Below are 19,104 nucleotides of genomic sequence, written 5' to 3' on the forward strand. Positions count from 1 at the left end.
CAAGAGAAAGTTGCACATCCTTTGCTGCTGATGTAAAAAAACTGCAGTGTGACTTCAGTCAGTGTCACTAGAAGTTTTTTAACACTTATGAAGACCTCAAAAGTTGGTATAGTATGTATTTTAGTCTTTCTTTAGAGTCTCTACATATTTCTTCATCAATACTCTGATAGCTCTTTCTGCAACATTACATTTTCCACTATTTATGTGAGCAACATTTTAAAGGATAAAGTTCATTCTAAGTGATTTCTCTCTAATCCTCTCTCTGTGCTGTTGAATAAACTGCATAGTGTGCTATCATAATCCCATGATGTAGCACTACAACTAATTCTGAAAGAGCTGTGCACATTGTATAAACTACTTGTCCTAATAAATCAGATTTTTCCAGTGACACATTCAAGAACATCTTTTGTGAAAGTTCTTTAGGTTAAAATAATGAGGATAATTTCTCACCAGTGTTTAACACAATCATCTGCTTTTCCATGACCCATGAAAGCACTATCTAAATATCTGGTACATAGCATTTCATAAATCTTACAGGTAAATCCCTTTCTTAAAACTGTAAACTATCATTCATAGACTCATCAAAAAGAAGTACATATGCATCAACTTCTTTAGCAGTATCTGTAAGCAATTCCCTGAAATATGGAGCAAGACCATGATTACATATATAAGCAGTTTTCTTTCACCACATGCATACGCCTGTGCAATAGTGCTTTCAAAAAAATTTGAGTAAGGATAATGAAGAATTATGTTTCACAACTGTTCAATGAGTGATGACTATTGTTTTTTGAAGTCCATAAGATGTCTGCCTTTCAAGTCAATTCTGAAAAAAATTACTCTTTCAGAGATGTACTGTGACTGGAGCTATGAGAAGCTGAAAAGAAATTAAAAGGAAATTAATTAAGATAACTGCATATATATTATAAACTAAGTTACATTTTTCATACACATGCCAAAGACTAAAATATAAAGCTTTGTTAAAAATTATGCTTTGTCAGATGTCCGGTCTGTGTTCTTACACCACCCTGATAAGCGCTAGTTGCTAACTAAGAGCAACTTCAGTGTGTTTTATCAACCTGCAGCATTATAATCATTTAGACACACACTATTTTAATACAAGACCTATTGGGTTCCTTCTTCAAGACATCAGATTTGTATTTGGTTTAAGCATGGAGTTTACTTGACACATTATGTAAATTATCACTACATAGAAACACATATAAAACATGTACAAAAAGATTAGTTGACACCACTGAAAAATAGTAAGTCTATTTGAAATAAAACAAACATAAATTATTGATCTATTAGGCCTAACAACAGCACATTCGAATGGTTTGATCTATTTAATAAAAAATAAATAAAACCTATTAGATCTAGGCCTATTAATGCTATCCCATATAATAAGCAGCTATACATGGGTGAAAGCTGCAAAATTCTCTCTTGCTGAATATACTGCTGATACTAAATATGGTGCATAGCAGCATGAGAGTATGTAAGTGTTTAAACAAAAAAGCAATGTATACAGGTCCACTGGCACCCAACTACAAAAAACTAAGTCCACACCTGTGGTCTTTTTCAGGCAGTGGTTTCTCACTTGCTATGGGGCAGCTACTTTCTATGCTTCCCAACCCTCTGTAGTAGGCCTCTGAACTAATTTGAGGTTAGTTTAAAATATTGTTGAAACTTCCCCTCCACCCACATGTGCAACTTTTCCTGCCCAAAATAATAAAGAATTCTTACTTATGAAAATTGTCATAAAGTTAGGATAAAAACATCACATATATGAGTTGTACAAACTCCATCATTAAGTCTACACTATTAGTCTGTTATGCCTTGAAGTGTTATCAGAAAATCCACCTTAATGACACATTTCATTCACCTCTGATTGACTTGTGTTTGGTTAGAACTTGTAAGTTATGCATATGCATGAAAATGCATGGAGCTGAAAACAGCAGTCCAGCAGGTGGCATAAAACACAGTTATAAGCTCAGAATTAATTTGCATCTACATCTAAGCTACCTTACTACAGCACTACCTGCACAGGTTAAGCCTAAATTTACCTGTTATTGAAAAAACAAAATAGATCTACTGCTGTCCATCAACCACACAAGCAAATGCATCTCAACTTGTAAATTATTATAGTCTATAATAATTACACTGAATTACTTCTTTAGATTTAAAATTAGTAGGTTATGCATATGGCTAAACTGTAAATCACCATATAATAACAAGTTCCTCAATAGGAAAAACAGCTCTTAGATTAAATCTTTTCTCAATGGACTGGCACTAATTTCTTTTGCAAACTTTCACCCATGCAGCCATAATTTTTTTAATTTTATCAACAACATATCACAAACCTACCTGTGGATTCTTAGCAGACAAGCTCTGTATTTTGATTGTCAATTGCAGAAGTTTTAGTTGCATTTCTCTCAACAAAACTAAAAAAGTCCTTCATTTGATTGCCTTGCAATCCCTACAGGTGAGAGCTTTTTTGACTTGATGTGACTTTTCAATACAGCTTCTTCACATATAACAGTAGTGTCAAAATTGTTTAACACAGAATACATTGTGTCTTGTGTTCATCCACAAAATCATGAAATACCCAGTTTTTATAGAAATCACTTAGAAGCCACACATCACTGTACTTACATTTACCAAACATGATATCATAAATTAATTATCTGTAATGTACAAGAATTAATCTACTCATATCCAGTTAAGAATCCAAAAGTATGCTTCTTTTCATTTTTTGGACCAGAGATCTATCAAGTGAATCTGCACATTCTGATATTACGTATCACTGCAACCAAATCAAGCATTTAGACTCAAGACTAATTGGTTCACTACAGGCTACATTATAATGTAAAAGTTTCAATCAGATGTAACACACTAAACATTACAAAAAAAAAATTTTATAATTTACTTTAAAGACAGAACTTTTCATAAATATCCTTATCTTTACTTGAAGTACATGAAATCTATGCTAGATGTTGGCAAGTTAGGCACTGAATTGCTATTATTAAATTGTTCTTTCTTTTTTTAATAATTTTGTATTTGCTGTATTAAAGGAGATTCCAGGCAAGGCCTCTATGATGTGCATTTGTGTATTGGTACAATGTAGGTATGGGTTTACTTATACAATTAGCTTATGCCATTCTGTTTAGAATTAGCTGATACATTTGTACATTTGAAAGGAAATTGCTGCTCATTTATGCATTCTGGTGAGACTGATTTTAGTTTAGAATAAAAATCAAGCACTGTCCAAAACCTTTACTCAAAATCCACAAATGCCAACACTTTCAAACACTTCAAGTACCTGTGTAAACCCAAACTCTAAAGTGGCAACATAAAAGAATACAAAATCACAATTTCTGTTTTGAGATAGTGATATAAACTTCCTTACCTCAAGATATGTGTGATGTTTTATGGAGTTTTTAACTTTTTCATGAGGGACAAGAGCTGGAGTAGTTGACACAATGTGGCTCTAGCACTCAAACCTATTGTGGTCTTTGCTACCACAACAAGCACTTTATTTTTTAGAATGATCACAATATTAACACTGAAAACATAAAGGGGTTTGAAATGAGTGCCATGATTATGCTTTTAAAATATCATGCTATTACACTGAAAGGTAGAAGTACTAATGTAAGAATCAAAGTGCCATCTCATATATATACTATTTTCTGAATGGTTTGTTGGCAATTTCCTGCAAAGTTTCACAAGGGCTATCTGTGCTAACCATCCCCAACTTAGCAATGACAGACTATTAGGAAGGCTGCTGGTCAACATCACCCACCACCAACTCTCGGCTCTTGGGCTACTTTTTTGCCAATGAATAGTGGGATTGGACATCACATTATAAAGTCCCCTTGGCTAAAGAACAAGAATGGTGAAAAGGATTTGAACCCATAACTCTCAGACTGAAATTCAAATACCTTAACCATCATGTCATGCAAGCTTTTTTTAATGGAGATTCAATTAAAAGCTAAAATATTTTGGCCATAACCAACTAAATTTTTGCACATAACCATTCAACTGGATATGAGTTGTAATAAGGCTACAGAAATACAGACCTAGAAGAGTTTGGTATGTATTTTGTTAAACAATTTATGTACATACAGGAATGCGAGTTAAGATCCCTTCCTGCCTGCTAAGGAGCACAATTTGCCCCATCTAGTTGGTCAAAATAACCAAAAATATTGACATACAATATAACAGACATCAACCTGCACTACACTAACATTGACATTCTTTCCCCACTCTCCACCACATTTGGTTGCTCATTTGGACTCTCTATGAAAGGATTGCACATAAGATGAGAAACTTTGCAAGGTAACCACATTAGCAGGTAGGAACTGGGAATGGCAAGGTTATCCCATACCTTTTACAAACCTCTGAAGGATCCACTCTCAAAAGACTACAAAAAGGTGTCAGGACCTAATCAGAACTAACCTTTGCATAGATCTTTTATTGGAGAAAGTACAACAGATTACCATTTTGTAAAGCTAGCATATACAAACCAGGAAAGTGGGAAAGCACTCCTACAGTGCTGGCTTCTTTTTTCTTTTATGATGGTCCACAGAGGGTATAGTCTTGAATGGGCATTGAAATATGTATACCACTTTACAAGGCACAAAAGATGACCAAAGTCAGAACAGTCATTATGGGCAGAAAAAAAAAAGAAGAGAAAATTACTTGTTTTCCTCTCAAGCAACTCATGTGAAGAGAAGAAAAGAGAAGCCAGGGAACAAGAGAGAGTGTAAGATTTGTGTAACAGATTACAGAAAGCACATAAGACAAATATTAGAAAGGAAACAACCTCAAGCCAGAAGAAGAAAAGAAGCCTTCAAGAAAAAGTAAAGGACAAGTAGCCAAAATTTCAAATAGGATCTGGATGAGTAAGCAAAGAAACACAAGAGGGCCCCAAGCAAACAAATGAAACAGATGAGGAAAAAGAAGGAAGAAAGGACTGAAATAAAAAACAAAGAGCCTCATATATGAAATAAGAAGCAAATAGATAGTGAAGGTAAAAGCAACAAGAATGTGAACATGAAGAAGTGATCTCTGGTGATGGGTACAGGAGACAGTGGGTTAACACACAGCAAGAATTCCAGGATTTTATAATGCAAGAAGACAGAGTAGGAGTGTTAAAGAAGTCACGGAATCGAGGATAATAAGACAGAGAAGAGTAGGAATGATACTGAGACAAGATCTTAGCAGGGGTACTTAAATCAGGTGAAGAGTCCCTTACCAGTGAATAATATGGCCCAAGCAAAACTAGACATTGGAAAGAGCTGGATAAAAATGTTAAATTTATGATTGGGTTCATGAATGGAGAACACATAGTAAACAGAAGAACTGGGAAGGAAGGTGAAGTCCATTACTTGTAGAAGTTGATGGTAATATTTTCCACAGATAAAGAACCTTCTACAGCAGCCACAAACATAACTGAAGCTGCATGGAGATCCAAGACATTATGTTGTATGGTTTTTTTGGGTCCTGCAAACATCCACAGTAAAAAACATTGAACTAGTTTCATTCCAGATAAAATGTTGACTTTGTGAACAGAGCTTGGACCTTTGGAGAAACAGAGAAACATGAGGTAGAATGGTTGGAAAACCATTTGAAGATTAATCGTAATATATCTTGTAGTGTAACACTGTTTAGAAATAAAAAACAAAAGTGAGAAATGTAATTATAAATCTTACAAAAAGTTGAAAATGAAGAATGGGCATGCAGATAAAGAATGACAATCAGAAATATAGCAACTACAAATAATAATGATGAATAAATCAAATCAATCACAGATCATGCAAAATCTTTCAAAATTAACACAACTGTTAATGACAGTGCCAAGTTTAAGAATGATGTTCATTTCACGTGCAACCACTTTTGAGGATGATCTACTGAACATAGAGGATGTTTTGCCCTCTTATTACTGCATGATACTTACACCTGTTCATGTTAAAATAGTTTAAGTGGGAGATAGTTCAAGGCTATTGATGTGCATAAAATCTCATTGGCAAATGTACAAGAAATATCTATAGTGTACAGCAAAGTAAAGTAATTGTTTTGCAATATGCAGATTCTACTGGTTATAAACATGTCCAATAGCAATGCTAGAGATAATTATACACTTCTTATAAGATAAGGAGATGTAAATGAGGGTTGGACAATGAAAGATACCTCAGCAAACCAAAATTTTATTTTCGTTAGTTGAAAAATGTGAATACTTTATAAGTAAAGATAAAACATGAAAGTGAAAAATTTGAGTGCCACTATGTCATGTGATTTACAAGTGTAGATTGAGAATATATTTAATATTTTGTTTCGAAATTAATGAACTGAAACTAATATGAACACTTCAGTCATAACTTACATTTTGATATCAAGTTTATTAACATACACTGATGCTAAGGTAGTTTAATTACATTTGAATGAAATTCTGGCCCCCCTTGTCTACAGGGTTAATCAAGCTGAGAAATTTATTCTGCTAAGCATACTATGTATAATATTTTAAAAATGTTTCACAAAGTAAATTCATTGCAACTATAATATATTTTGTATGTGTGGAGTGTACATACTTTTTATTATCATAGCAGGAAATACAAAAAAATTATCACAAAAACATAAATTAACACACCTTTGATACAAGGAATAATAGCCCTCTGTTGAATAGCTGATGGTTTCTCGAAACCATAGGCATATATACCTCTCAGAAGCTCTTCACGCAAATTCATATCATCAAAATTGTCGACAACTTCATCCCAGTTACTCTGTGATAAAACACAAATATATACATCTTTATATTTATTTATTTACTTATTTAAAAAAAATGTTTTTTTCTTATTCAGTTAACTACACTTATGTTGTGCCATACTTATGATTTAAGTAAGGCCCATACATAAAAATAATCATTAGTTACACAGGATGAAACTGCAAGAATAATTCTTAATGTTTTTAACCTTTGCACATTATGGGAAATTTTAACTTGTTGAAAGAAACGGGTCATGTTGTCAGTAAAATATAATTTTGGATTTAAAACTTTAAGCTTAAAGTTTCTTTTCTTTGATTCATTAAGTTTTCTAATTTCAAAAAAGTAAAATATTTTTTCCCAACATCAATAGAAATATTTTTTTTTTAAAACAACATACTTTCAGCAAGGAACAGTTGAAAGGTCAATATAATAAAAATAATATGTACAAGTAAATAATATTAAGAGACTTAATCTATTTATTCTAATCATTTATGTTTTTATGTTATTATCTATGGTCATTCCAGAATGAAAAGGCATAATTTATGGTGGTTATGAAATTGGTCAAATCTACTGAACCCTCAAAGAGATTCAATTATAAAAACAACATAAAAACATTTTCCCTAACATTTGATAACTTATCAGAACCTTATCAAGTTTTCCCACATAAAATTTGAAGCTTTTCTGATGCATAAAAGTATTAATCTTAAACTGAAAATTAAAAAAAATATAATAAGTTGAATAAGTGACTTGTGTGAAAAAAAATTGAAATCCTAATTTTACACGATTCATTTTGAACCTGAAGTATAAAAATACCTACAGATCATAAATTTCATGTCCCTCCGTTTTTGTTGCTCTTCCAACTTTTTGTATTTAAACTGTAAATAATAAATACTGTTAATACATTCTCTATACTTGGGGAATTTTGCTTTGACCCAACTTCATTTTTAATACCAAATAGTAATTATTTTGCCAGATTTATGGTTATTAAGTATAAATATCGTTTTTGTTAATTTCAAAATAATTAATGACAAGGGCCTCTTTGTAAATCCATTTACTTCAAGGACCATACCACTCACACTGTTTTTGTTCTAACAAGAGGTACATTTTATTTCTGTAATAATAACCCAGTTGAGAAATAAAACAAAGATTTACAACTCAAATGTTTGTTTTGTAATGTATAAATACACACACACAAAAAATCACTCTTTATATTGTGATACAATACACGCATATAAACGTAAATGTTTTATTGCCTAAACATTATTTTAAAACCATAATTAAAGCTTAAGAATAAGGCTTATGAGCTAGACTCAAGTAGCTCTTTACAAATTTAAAGTATTGCAATTCACATTTGCATGATATGGGTTTAACAACATGTTGTGCATCACTCACATAAGTGACTCTGCACGTTACTGTAATTTCACTTCACTCATATACAAGCAACACGAGTATGAAAGTGTTAATAATAAATAATTACAACCATAACTTAAATGCCTGGCGAGTTTTCCAAGGATAAATTGTGTAATAAATCTGAATGAAGTCAACAGTTTCTGCTTATACTTCTGTTTACTGGCACTTACATGCTTCTAATGATGGAAATCATACATTATGAATACAAAATATTTTATAGCTAATATTCTCTTATTCTTTCAAGCCATAAATACTGTCAATACCTAAAATTAACTTGCATATTATACCATAAAATTCCATTATGTACTTGCAAATTTAGATTTCATGGCAAGATTTTGTAATCGGAGTAATTCTGTATTTACTCAGTCACTCCATCATTCTCATTGTAAGGCATGAAAGAACAAATCCAGAGTTTTCATAGATTTTTCATTATTCAACCCACCTATTCTGTACAAAGTTATTATTTAAAATTCTTTGATCTAAAATACTATAATAACTTGCAAATATTATATATACATAATATAATACATATAATTATATACACGTGTGTTTGTGTTTTGCATTTTCCTTTTTAGCAAAGCCACATCAGGCTATCTGCTGAGCCCACCAAGGGAAATCAAACCCCTGATTTTAGCATTGAAAATCTGTAGACTTACAGCTGTACTAGCAGGGGGGCAATTATATATATAATAATACATATATACATGAAACTGTTTCAAACAATTTATTTTAAAAATTCAATGATCTTCTCAATACTACTTCCACTGTATAACAGTATCACAGTGTACAATTCCATGTAGATACTAACGATTCTTAAGTACTTGATATTAATTTTCTTGATGTTTCACCACAAATTTATTGTAACATCACACTTAACATTTTTTTGAAAAATAATAAAGATTTCTCTTCCTTCCTCAAGCCCTTAAAATATGACTGTATGTGTGCTCTAAGCTCTAAGTTTAGAATGTAGAAAGAAAATATTTTGTTGCTGAACTTAAAAATATCACCTCTTTGAATGTTTGTTTTGAATTTTTCTACATACGGGCTACCTGCACTAGCTCTCCCTAATTTAATAGTGTAAGACTAGAGAGAAGGCAGCTAGTCGTCACCACCCACCACCAACTCTTGGGCTACTCTTACCAACAAACTGTGGGATTGACAATCACATTATAATGCTCCCATGGCTAAAAAGACGAGCATGTTTGGTGTGACGGGAATTCAAGCCCATGACCCTCAGATTACGAGTAGAGTGCCTTAACCACCTGGCCATGCTAGGCTTCAGTAAACGTTAAAAACATAATTTGTAAATTAACTTGTACCCAGGGTTGCCAAATGATTTTCTTGGATTTTACCAAATAACTTTCTAAAATTCACCAAAAATTCTAGAATTTTACCAAGTTAAACAAAAAAACATATAACTAACCTTATTTTATTAAAAACTTGGTGTTTTTCTTCTTCATTGATTTACAATTTAGTTTCCTTCATTTTTTGCACCATTTTTCAGATGGTTGTCATTCTTTACATGTTGTGTTTTCTAATAGATTTTTGATATATAATAATAGTGATTCTGTACTTAGCCAGGAACGATTTTTTACTTTTATATTATTTACCAAAGAGAACAGCTTTTCTGTTGCAGCTGAAAAATGAGGCAATGATAATAAGTTTATCATAAATTTGGAGATAATTGGGAAATGAAATTTATCTCGACATTTTTTTGAGAAATATAATACCAGTATTTCTCTGGTTCTGAAATTTCATTCTCTTGCAAAGTTAACTCTCGTCATTCTCTATTCATATTTTCATACTCTTTTTTCCTCAATAATATTAGGAAATTTCATGGCCAATGGGATAATTGAATGTGGCCATTCTTAAGACACATTTTCTCGATCTAAAGCTTCAAATAACTGTAAATACATAAATATACTATTTGACACAAACTGTTTGTACATTTCCTTGCTTAGTTTGAAATAAAAATTAAATGTCTTAAGCTGAAATTCTTTAAGTTCTTTGGTTTGGATTTTGGAAGAATATTCTAGAAAAATACTTTCAGTTCTTTCTTCACAATATAATTCACTTAAGGGAAGGTATATTGAAGGATCATTGATATTAATCTTCGATATATCTTTATCTTTTAGTACTTCTCTTTTAATAAAATTACCAAGGATACCTTTCATACTACTGTTGATGGAGGCATGTAGCCTATGGATTCTGAAGCTCTCAACTTGAAACTCTAAATTTATTTTATTTACATATAGCAGAATAAAAGTTAGAAATGCAAAGTACATTTTCTACAATTGGATTCTGTGAACCTTCTAGTATTGTAGATGCTAAAGTCATCCCATCTCTCAATGCTGCTGAAATAAAAAATAAGACAGGTGCTGGCCATTGATTCAGTAGTCTTTCTACCACTTACTAAAGTGATAACCATCAAGTACAGCTATGATGTAAAATCTTTTTAAGATCAGTCGGGGCAAATTCCTGAAATTCTGCATATTTAGATAATCTCTTTGGGCTGTTTGACAAATATGAATAAATATTCCTAGTAGGCTCCTCTAAGGAAGTTGGAAGTTCAGAACATGCATAGGATGCACATAAATGCATTGAATGGCATACACAACCTTGTAAAAAAGAGATATGGCACTTTCTGCTTTAGAAGACTTTGACCACCACTTTCTGACCCCATCATTGCACTTGCATAGCCTATAAGATTTTTAAACTGAATTCCATGTTTTTCAAAAACATTTAAAATAGAATTGTAAATGCCTTGGGCATTACAGCAATTGAGTTCCAAAAAAAGAGTTAAAAACTTGTCAACTGTTTTTTGAATGTGGCTATCTAGCTATCAGAACAAGTTGCTTTTTTGTAGATACATCTGTACTTTCATCGATAATTAATAAAAATTTAATATTCTTTAATTGTGCTATAAAAATTTCCATGCATTCCTCACCAATGACATTATGAAAAATAGTTGTTATTTTTGTTCTTGCATATTTAATTCCCTTAGCAATTTTAGAATCATGGCTTGCATTAGATAGAAAGCCTGGAAAATTATCTAGTATTGAAATGGGGAGATTGCATTCTGCCACAAATGCACACATTTTCAGTTCAGTGGAAGCCACCTGATACATGCTATATGAAGAAGTAAAAGGCCATAAGAAATCAGTTACTTTAGAAATCTGGGCACTTGCTTTAATATATTTCAAATGTTTTTCACTGTCAAGATGTTTCTCAAGTATGGTAACACTCCCAGATAAGTCACAACTGCATATTTTACAAAATGACTTAAGTTTTTCGAACTTCAACTAAAACAGCTAAACTTAGGATCATTAAGCCATTTTTGTGGCAAATGACGTTTCTGTTCGTAACTAGGCTTATGCAGGCTTACTTTGTTGAATGGACTTTCTACTGAATCACTATCCTTATCCCTCATTTTCTCAGCCATTATGATCTGTGGGTTAGGTTTAATGTAAATTAAATAAAATTATAAAAATTATTAAGCAAAACACAAATTTAAAAATTAAACAATGCATTACAATGTAAACAAATACTGACACTTAGGAGTCACAACTCATGAAACCATAACAATAGCTACAATGTATGAAAACAAGACTAAAAAAACCACTGGTGGATCATCATTGTCTGAAATCATTTTGTGCCTCTGCAATGTATCCTTATAAAGCATATCTAAACATTTAAAAATAAAACTTGCCCTTATAAAGCATCATCACAAGGTCAAATTTCATGTAAAGGAAGCAATAACTTTGAAAATTTTTTATTGGCCATGCAACAGGTAAATTAGTAAAATTTACCAAATTTCATGAAGGTTTTAGAAAATTCAGCAGCCTTGCTTGTATCATATTACATGATAATGATAAGGGTAATAAAAAACAAGACTTGTATTTAGTATATTTAGTAATTATTAGAAACTTCATTTTGCCCAAATGCTGAACATTCAAGGTATCCTAAAAAGTACAAGTTCATGGCAAAATTTACCTAAATTATAAGTTGCTGTCAGATTGTAAGTGATTTGTTTAATTTCCAAATTACAAATCTACGTGGATCAGTGTCCAATTTTCTTAGTTCATAATTTAGCAAGTGTGACATATGCAAAGTTAACAGAGTCTTAGAAAGTACTTATTTTGTGAAATGCTTTTTTTCAAAATAAAAATCCATATTTATTTCAATTATTTCTAACTTCCATAGTATACCCAAAAGATTACTTAACTTTGCCTTAGAAGCTAGTTTGCATGTTGATAATTCTTATTTTGTTGTTAGAAATAATACTTCCCTCTGTATTAATATTTATGTGAAAAAGTTTTATAACACACAAGCTTTTTCTACTGTAATTTCAGGAACAACACAAACACATAGATTTAATGTAATTTCACTGTTAAACAATCTTATAAAGTTGGTAAATATTACTAAGTACAGAATATTTATATTTCTGGTCAACAGTGTTTTATTTGTTGTTGTTTTCTTTTAGCAATACTTACCTCAATATTTCCATCAGGTTCCATACCGGCTGGTCCATCATAGTCATGACTTTGGTTTTGGTCTGCTCGATCCCAATCATCTGGTCCATTTCTACAATACACACATACAAAAAAAAGAGCCTTAATAATAAAGTGCACTCATAAAACATATTAATACAGGCAAATATTCAGTTCCATGCCTCCGGCTATAATTATCATAACAATCATTATATTTTTATATGAAATTTTTCAACCCTTTTGTTACTGCCAGACGTGAGCTCCTTTCATTTAACATTATTTCTTAAGATTTCTATACACAAAATATAATATTTAATTCAATACACTAAAAATCTAACACTTTAATTAAGACCAGGTATACCACTGTGAGATTCTACAATTCTAATGTCATTTCATTATTGTTTTTACCATTCATTTTAACAAATCTAAAAATATTTCTCTACAAGTTGCCCAAGTATGAATCTAATATACATGGATTAGTGTTTTCAAAACTCCCCTCTCACTTCCACAATTACTGAAAAAACCAAAAAACTCAGCAGACTACTAAAAGCACAGTAACAAAAAAGTCAACACAGAAATACCTGGAAAACAGACAATGGAAAACAAAATAGCTTGCAACTATATTTTCAGTTTATCATCATGCTGAAATCTCTATCCTAACATATTTATTGTAATTTTGTTGAAGTGGTAATAAGAAAACTGGAATTTTTTGAGCCACTCTGCAAGCTCACTTATGCCACAAAGTGTAATTTGTCAAGTTATATAAAGAAAGAAGTAATTTACCATTTATATACTATTAGAAAAAATTACTAATTAAACTGTATCCTATACTTTGGGTGCTAATCTACTGCTGAGGAACTAGCTCTCATCTCTAATGGAACTTGATTCAACTAAAGATTTAGATAGTTTCAAAAGGGATGTACATGTTTTACAAAGTTCTGTATTTAGTTGACTGTACCATCATCATTTTCTTGTGTTATTTAAGAATTGCCTAATGTCACTGAGTAATATTCTTTGATATAACGGGTTACTGCAAATAGATTGGCATTACAGAGTACTGTGTATCTATCTACTATGTTGCTAAATTATGCCTGTTGTTATCTATATATTTCTGCAATCTATTAGAATTCACATTCTCAAGAGACATTTGTTATGATTTTGTTCCATAACATACATGACTAGGCCAGCAATAACATCTATAATCTCAATAACACATCGTGTAATCCCAGGAACTATTTATTAAAACATGAAGATGAGTTACACAAAACAATTCTTAAACACTGAACAACTGACTATTCTAGTCAAATTATGGTAAATTACAGCCTATATGGTAGAAGTAGTAGTAACAAAAACTACAAACTTTAAAACTTCTCCATCTCCTTTTTCCAACTTTTCTTCCAGTCTGTGAACCCTACATATAAATTGAACATTCTCACTAAAAGCTTCCTTAAAAGTGTACAACAGTTCCAAAATAAAACCCATTCATTTCACCGAACAAACTGAGAATGCTTAACCCATAAATTAGCCTTAACCATTGCATTATTTGTAAAATTAAACTCCTGACTATGATTAAATACCAATAGCTTGTTGTTAACACTGTTAAGTCTACATTTGACAATTACCTAGATTTAGACTATTTATTAAAGTGTTAGATCCCAAGCCTATTTTGCAGATACTTTCTAGGGTCCCAGTAGTCATTTTTTTAAAGAAGAGTATATATGTAGCCATTCTGTCCCAGTCAATAAGTGGTCCTTTAAAAAGAAAACAGAGCACGACTCATTGGTGAGTCATGTGAGATTTACTGAAAGACTATCACAGGGTCGTGTGGGAGCCATCATGTTAAATAAAACAATGTACCTAGTATTACAATCTCACTGCAAGTTGAATATAACTAAACCTAAAGAACCATTATGCGTACTAAGCCTAATCTAACATTATACTGTTACATTAAACACATATACCTACTATTTTAATCTCCAATCTTACTTAATCTAGTTATTATTTTGTTATTCAACATCGGTTTCAAAAAATAAAAATAATAAAACCAAATAATATTCAAAAATCCACAGTATTATCACTTAGCTTTCTAACCAATACAAGTTTGTAAAATATAATGTTATTTAAATTATAAATAATTATTATAATGGATTTAGTAAGCTATTCATTCAAAAATAAGCATTGCCAATATTAAGTATCAAAGGATGAAAATTTTACTAATAATTTTCATGTTGCATCTCTTTTATTGTTTAAATAAACATTCTGTCATCTTAATCACCTTAAGATCATAGTTTATGTCACTATTATACATTGACAATTCTACACCTAAAATTCTAAAATAATTTATATACTTTAACTATCTTCCACAACTTATCACAAATTCATTCTACTTCTATTAATCCAACTGATATGAATTTAAATTTTTCAAATATAATTTTAAGCTTGACCAATCTGTCAAATAAAACTATTTAATCAGTTTAGTAGTTAATAAAGATATCTCAGTTCCATCTAAAATAATTATTGTGCCACCTGCATACTGAATTTTAATTTCTTTTTACTCCTTGCATCTTAAAATAATTCCTTATAACTATTCCTAGTATTTTAGCTGTCAAGGTAAACAAAAAATTTGTTGTTAGCAAAGAGCTACACATAAAACTATGTGCATTCTCTCCATTAAAAGGTGCTCTGTACTTTAGTGATGTAAACCGGTAAAGTTATAGCTGACCCACTATCGTCACTAAGGTAAACAAATAAAAGAAGGGAGTATTTTCTAGTTTACGTCTTTTAATTTTAAAAAAATCACTAAAAAAATAAGCATGAATAAGAGTATATTCTTTACCATTACATAAAATATTTATCCATGTTAAATGATTTAACATTTTAAGGTAGCTTTACTTATTACTAATACTACTTTCCACATATTTTTTCATTATCGTTCTTATGGAACTTGCAGCAAAAAAAACACACTAATTTAACTAAAAAATAGGATTAACACAATTTATTACAACAGCAATATTAATACCATGATGCTCAGTAAGAAAAATTACCATACCCACTATAACCGTAATTCGACATGTCTTCATTTATTACACTTGGGTTCTGCAAAATATGTGGCAACTGTGGAGTATAATCGCCTCACGAGTTGTTTTAAAATTAAGTTTTCAATAATGTTAAAAACTAGTTAATCTGAAAATATTTAAAATGCTCAAATCTAACTCAACTTTTGCAACCAAAAACCGTGGCTTACTTCTAAACTGTAAAAATATATTTCGCAATGTTGAACGTTTTCGTTACAACAATTGTTTTTTTTTTTAATAAGGAGTTATCCGTTTACGTCTTAGACGAACCAAACTAACGTCAGCGAGAAAATATTTCAACAGAGGGCGTAGGAAGAATTGGATTACTGATAGATTATAACTATAGATAAAATTAGAAAAAGATGAAAATCCAACTACTTTATAAAAATTGGACTTCACTATTGTTAATATTTTAAAACTGAAAAGTAGAATTTTGCTCACTTAAATTAGAAACAAAAAGAAAAATAATAAACACGCTAGTTAATAAAAAGGAAACTGCAAATGATTTTAGTTCAAAATAGTAATAATTTGTTCACGTTGATTCGTTATGTAAAAAAAGATAGAATTTCAGTCTCTCTTTTGTTTTTCGGGCCCGGCATGGCCAAGCGCGTTAAGGCGTGCGACTCATAATCCGAGGGTCGCGGGTTCGCATCCCCGTCGCGCCAGACATGCTCGCCCTTTCAGCCGTGGGGGCGTTACAATGTTACGGTCAATCCCACTATTCGTTGGTAAAAGAGTAGCCCAAGAGTTGGCGGTGGGTGGTGATGACTAGCTGCCTTCGCTCTAGTCTTACACTGCAAAATTAGGGACGGCTAGCACAGATAGCCCTCGAGTAGCTTTGTGCGAAATTAAAAAAAAAAAAACCTTTTGTTTTTCACAATTCACTACCCAAGTGGCCTTTTTTGTTCAACGCCATAACTCGTCAGTTGGTGAGGCCCGTTGGTTTCCAGCACTTCGCTGGCTATCGACATTAAAATTGTAATCTGTAATAAACAATCTGTTTAAGTAAGCAGATGTATGATCACGCTCAGAACAGGATCTGAAATGTCAAGATTCATTAACGGCAATAAAATCCAATAACTAATAATAATAATAATAAAATAACTCAAAATAGAATTGAGTTCAAATACAATTTCATTATTGAACATGCTTTCTTCATTTTTAATATTTCTATCTATTCTGTCGTGGTGCGTTAATAGAAAAATGTTGGTTCTACAATGATTTTTGATTGACTGAAATTATTTTTGTGGTTGGTTGTGTCGCCAAATAAGGCTAAAACCAATTTTTCTGTTTTCTTCTGATGACAATGGCCTTACGTTCCTTTACTCTAATTGTCAGAGATTGTTTTGTTTTACCAGTAAAAGTACAATTACAATAACAAGAAATAGAATAAATGCCTTCTCCTTCTTGCGTTTCTATTCTGTTTTTATCTTTGTTAAGTTAATTCGAATTTTGTTCACTGGCTCATAAGGTGGTTTAATTTTATTCCGTTTACAACAGTTATTACTCCGTTTGATATAAAAGGTAGCGTAGTATCATTAGATAACAACCATCTCTTAATCTACCTGTAGTTATTTCGTTCACGTTGTTACATAGCTTTTTCATTTTTGAACAAATTAATTATTAAGCTTGATTTATATCGTTATTGTTATTTTGAATTTCGCGCAAAGCTACTCGAGGGCTATCTGCACTAGCCGTCCATAATTTAGCAGTGTTAGACTAGAGGGAAGGCAGCTAGTCATCACCACCCACCGCCAACTCTTGGGCTATTCTTTTACCAACGAATAGTGGGAATAGGGACGGGTAGCGCAGGTAGCCCTCGAGTAGCTTTGCGCGAAATTCAAAAACAAAACAAAACAATAATTTTGTATATGTCGGTCCTGTAAGTGAGAGTAAAAAGATTTATTGTATATGAACAGGTTCACATTTTCTCTTTCTTGACAGACGTCAAAGCATTTGAGCATCTTGTAGGTAAAACATCAAAAAAACTGGTCATAACATTTTAGTTGATAAGTGAACTGAGTTTAATGTTTCATGAAACTACCTAACGTATTTTTAATGGCAAGAAGTAAGGTAAACATTTAATTGGCATACCGTACTCAGGAATTAGGTTTTTCACTAATTTTAGTAAAGAACTGGGCGTGGTTGTTAGATAGCTCAACTTACAATCTGCAGATCTTGGGCTTAAATTCTGTCACTGAACTTCTCGACCTTTCAGCTGTCCAGGTGTTATAATATAACAATCCCACTCTTCTTTGTAAAGAGTAACCCAGTATTGGCGGTTGGTGGGGTTCACTGTTTACTTTTTCTATCGTCTATCATTTCCCAATTAAGGACGGCTAACGCAGAATGTCCTCGAGAAACTTTGCGCGAAGTTCAACAACAACAATAAAGAACTTATTTTCTACGTCGGTCCGGCATGGCCAGGTGGGTTAAGGCGTTCGACTCGTAATCTCAGGGTCGCGGATTCGAATCCTGGTCGCACCAAACATGCTCGCCTTTTCAGCCGTTGGGGCGTTATAATGTGATGGTCAATCCCACTATTCGTTGGTAAATGAGTTGCCCTAGAGTTGGCAGTGGGTGGTGATGACTAGCTGCCTTCCCTTAGGTCTTAAAACAATAAAGATCTTATTATAATTATAAGATTTTATAATTTTAAAGAAGAAACAGTATGGTCATAGCGCCAATAAGATATTATGTGAAGGTTCAAATTGCAGACAGAAATTTGAACTAACCAAACACATTGCGACATAGCTCAAATCTGAAAAAAAAAAAAAACAGCAGGGAAGAACCTGAACCTCTGCTCTCTAATAACACTGCAAAACAATTTTTGAAAAGTTTTTGCTGATTGTGACAGGTACCTGGTGGGTATGCACAAATATAACTTTGGTTTTGCTTCATCACGTTGGAACTCTGAGAAATATTGCGTTTACCGGCAATAACGCATTTAATTGCGTTTATGTTTCTAATACGCTATTATGTTCAACATAATTAAAAGTGTTTTTCTCCTGATTTTCGTTTGCATTCAATGTCCGGTACATAACGTTGCAGTGTCCAACAGTAGTCAGCAAGCATTGACGGATTCCAGTTGCCCTGATATCGTTTTTCCATTGTAGTATTGTCCTGGTTAAACTGAAGATTTAGATGAAACGGTACGTTATGGGCAAATTTGGATGTGATTTTCGTAATCAGCAGCCAAAAATCTATAAGGAACACCCAACAGTGTTCAAGAAGCAAAAACTTTGTTGTGCAGTGTAATATTTTCCCCAGACCTGATGTTGTTTCTAAAATGTAAAAAGATAGTTTATCGTTTAGATCAAGTGTAGCATGCAACAGTGGTTTGACACACCCTTTGACCAAAAATTTAGTGAAC

The 19,104-nt window shown here is 32.1% G+C and overlaps 1 protein-coding gene across 2 annotated transcripts in view; it reads right to left on the reverse strand.

Moving 5' to 3' along the window:
- LOC143240304 (eukaryotic initiation factor 4A-I-like) overlaps positions 1–16,021 on the reverse strand; it is a 37,927-nt gene extending 21,906 nt beyond the window's left edge. The window contains exons 1-4 of one of the 2 annotated variants that reach the window (XM_076482525.1): positions 15,707–16,021; positions 14,018–14,068; positions 12,661–12,751; positions 6,644–6,776 (exon numbers count right to left, since the gene is read on the reverse strand). In XM_076482525.1, coding sequence (XP_076338640.1) covers positions 6,644–6,776; positions 12,661–12,751; positions 14,018–14,068; positions 15,707–15,729 — 298 coding nt within the window. In that variant the 5' untranslated portion in view covers positions 15,730–16,021. The remainder of the gene's footprint in view (positions 1–6,643; positions 6,777–12,660; positions 12,752–14,017; positions 14,069–15,706) is intronic. The other variant, XM_076482526.1, reaches the window with a different exon arrangement.
- Between the last annotated feature and the right edge of the window lie 3,083 nt (positions 16,022–19,104).

The sequence above is a fragment of the Tachypleus tridentatus genome, chromosome 13 (assembly GCF_004210375.1).
Source record: "Tachypleus tridentatus isolate NWPU-2018 chromosome 13, ASM421037v1, whole genome shotgun sequence".
In the NCBI taxonomy this organism is placed as follows: Eukaryota; Metazoa; Arthropoda; class Merostomata; order Xiphosura; family Limulidae; genus Tachypleus; species Tachypleus tridentatus.